Genomic DNA, 1,059 nt, shown 5'->3' on the forward strand with positions numbered 1-1,059 from the left:
AATAAAACACTATGTGAAAAGGACATTCATTGTGTGCTGGCTATTTCCTTACTTTTACTCTTACAAACAACTTAAGCCTTAGAACTTAAACCTATCACCATTTAAAAAATCTAAATGGATGTGGTTTATAACAAATATATAGATAAAGACAGTGTTCTATGGCTATCCAAGTTTAAGTTTATGTTGTAATAAGAATGATAGAGGAACTTTATCTTCCAGGTAAAATATGTACTGTATTTGTTAAGGCAGGCGGACAAACAATCAATCTGTGAATTGCAGCAGGAACCAGCCTTCATCTGGGTGTTTCAGGACCAAAATTAGTGCTGCAGACATCCCACACAAACTGCAACCACTATAATGTCATGTCTGAAACCCACGTTTCACTATCCATTACAGCCTCAGGCCACAGCTAAATCAATCCACCACTGTCTGCGCTGCGGTCATTTCTATAACCACAAGCGGAAGCAAGGCAATTAGAGCTGCCACTCACACTCCCCATGCAGCAACCCCTAACACACACATGTACTGGACTGGACCGTACCTTGGCCACCTGTAGTGGCTTCTGGTGCTCTGCTCCTCCTTGCAGTCTAAAGCCCCACGGGGCTCCTCCAGAGAGGGAGACCGTGACCTCCTCCGCCACCATCCCTGTTCAGTATACGTATACGTGTTGCTGTGTCCGTCTTCTGTTTCTAACACGATGTGATATTGAGTGAGAGGCCTCTGTGTGTGTGTGTGTGTGTGTGTGTGGTGTGCTGTCCCTCTGTTCCTCTCTATGCCCAGTCACTCCACCCATAAAAGAGACAGGGTGGGTAGCTGCTTTTCATCTGCTCACACAGTGGAATGCTGTGTCGGCGAGCAGGCGATAGGGGGTAAGAGGGGCCAAAAAGTGTGTGTGTGTATGTGAGTGAGACCCCCAGCCCTCCCTTGCATTCAACACTTGCCATGTCACTCTTCAATGCTCCAGTACCAGGGGGATACTTCCTGATACACCGTCCCGAAATAAACCGGCACCACCTCCCCCTGTCTATCTCCCCCCAAGCCCTAGCACAGCACAGCCAG

General features: G+C 47.5%; 1 protein-coding gene across 2 annotated transcripts in view; it reads right to left on the reverse strand.

Annotated features, from left to right (window-relative positions):
- LOC311059504 (synaptopodin 2-like protein) overlaps positions 1-812 on the reverse strand; it is a 21,167-nt gene extending 20,355 nt beyond the window's left edge. The window contains exon 1 of one of the 2 annotated variants that reach the window (XM_084077505.1): positions 542-812. In XM_084077505.1, coding sequence (XP_083933631.1) covers positions 542-643 — 102 coding nt within the window. In that variant the 5' untranslated portion in view covers positions 644-812. The remainder of the gene's footprint in view (positions 1-541) is intronic. The other variant, XM_084077506.1, reaches the window with a different exon arrangement.
- Between the last annotated feature and the right edge of the window lie 247 nt (positions 813-1,059).

This window comes from Gymnoscopelus microlampas, assembly GCF_963454915.1.
Source record: "Gymnoscopelus microlampas genome assembly, chromosome: 14".
NCBI lineage: Eukaryota > Metazoa > Chordata > Actinopteri > Myctophiformes > Myctophidae > Gymnoscopelus > Gymnoscopelus microlampas.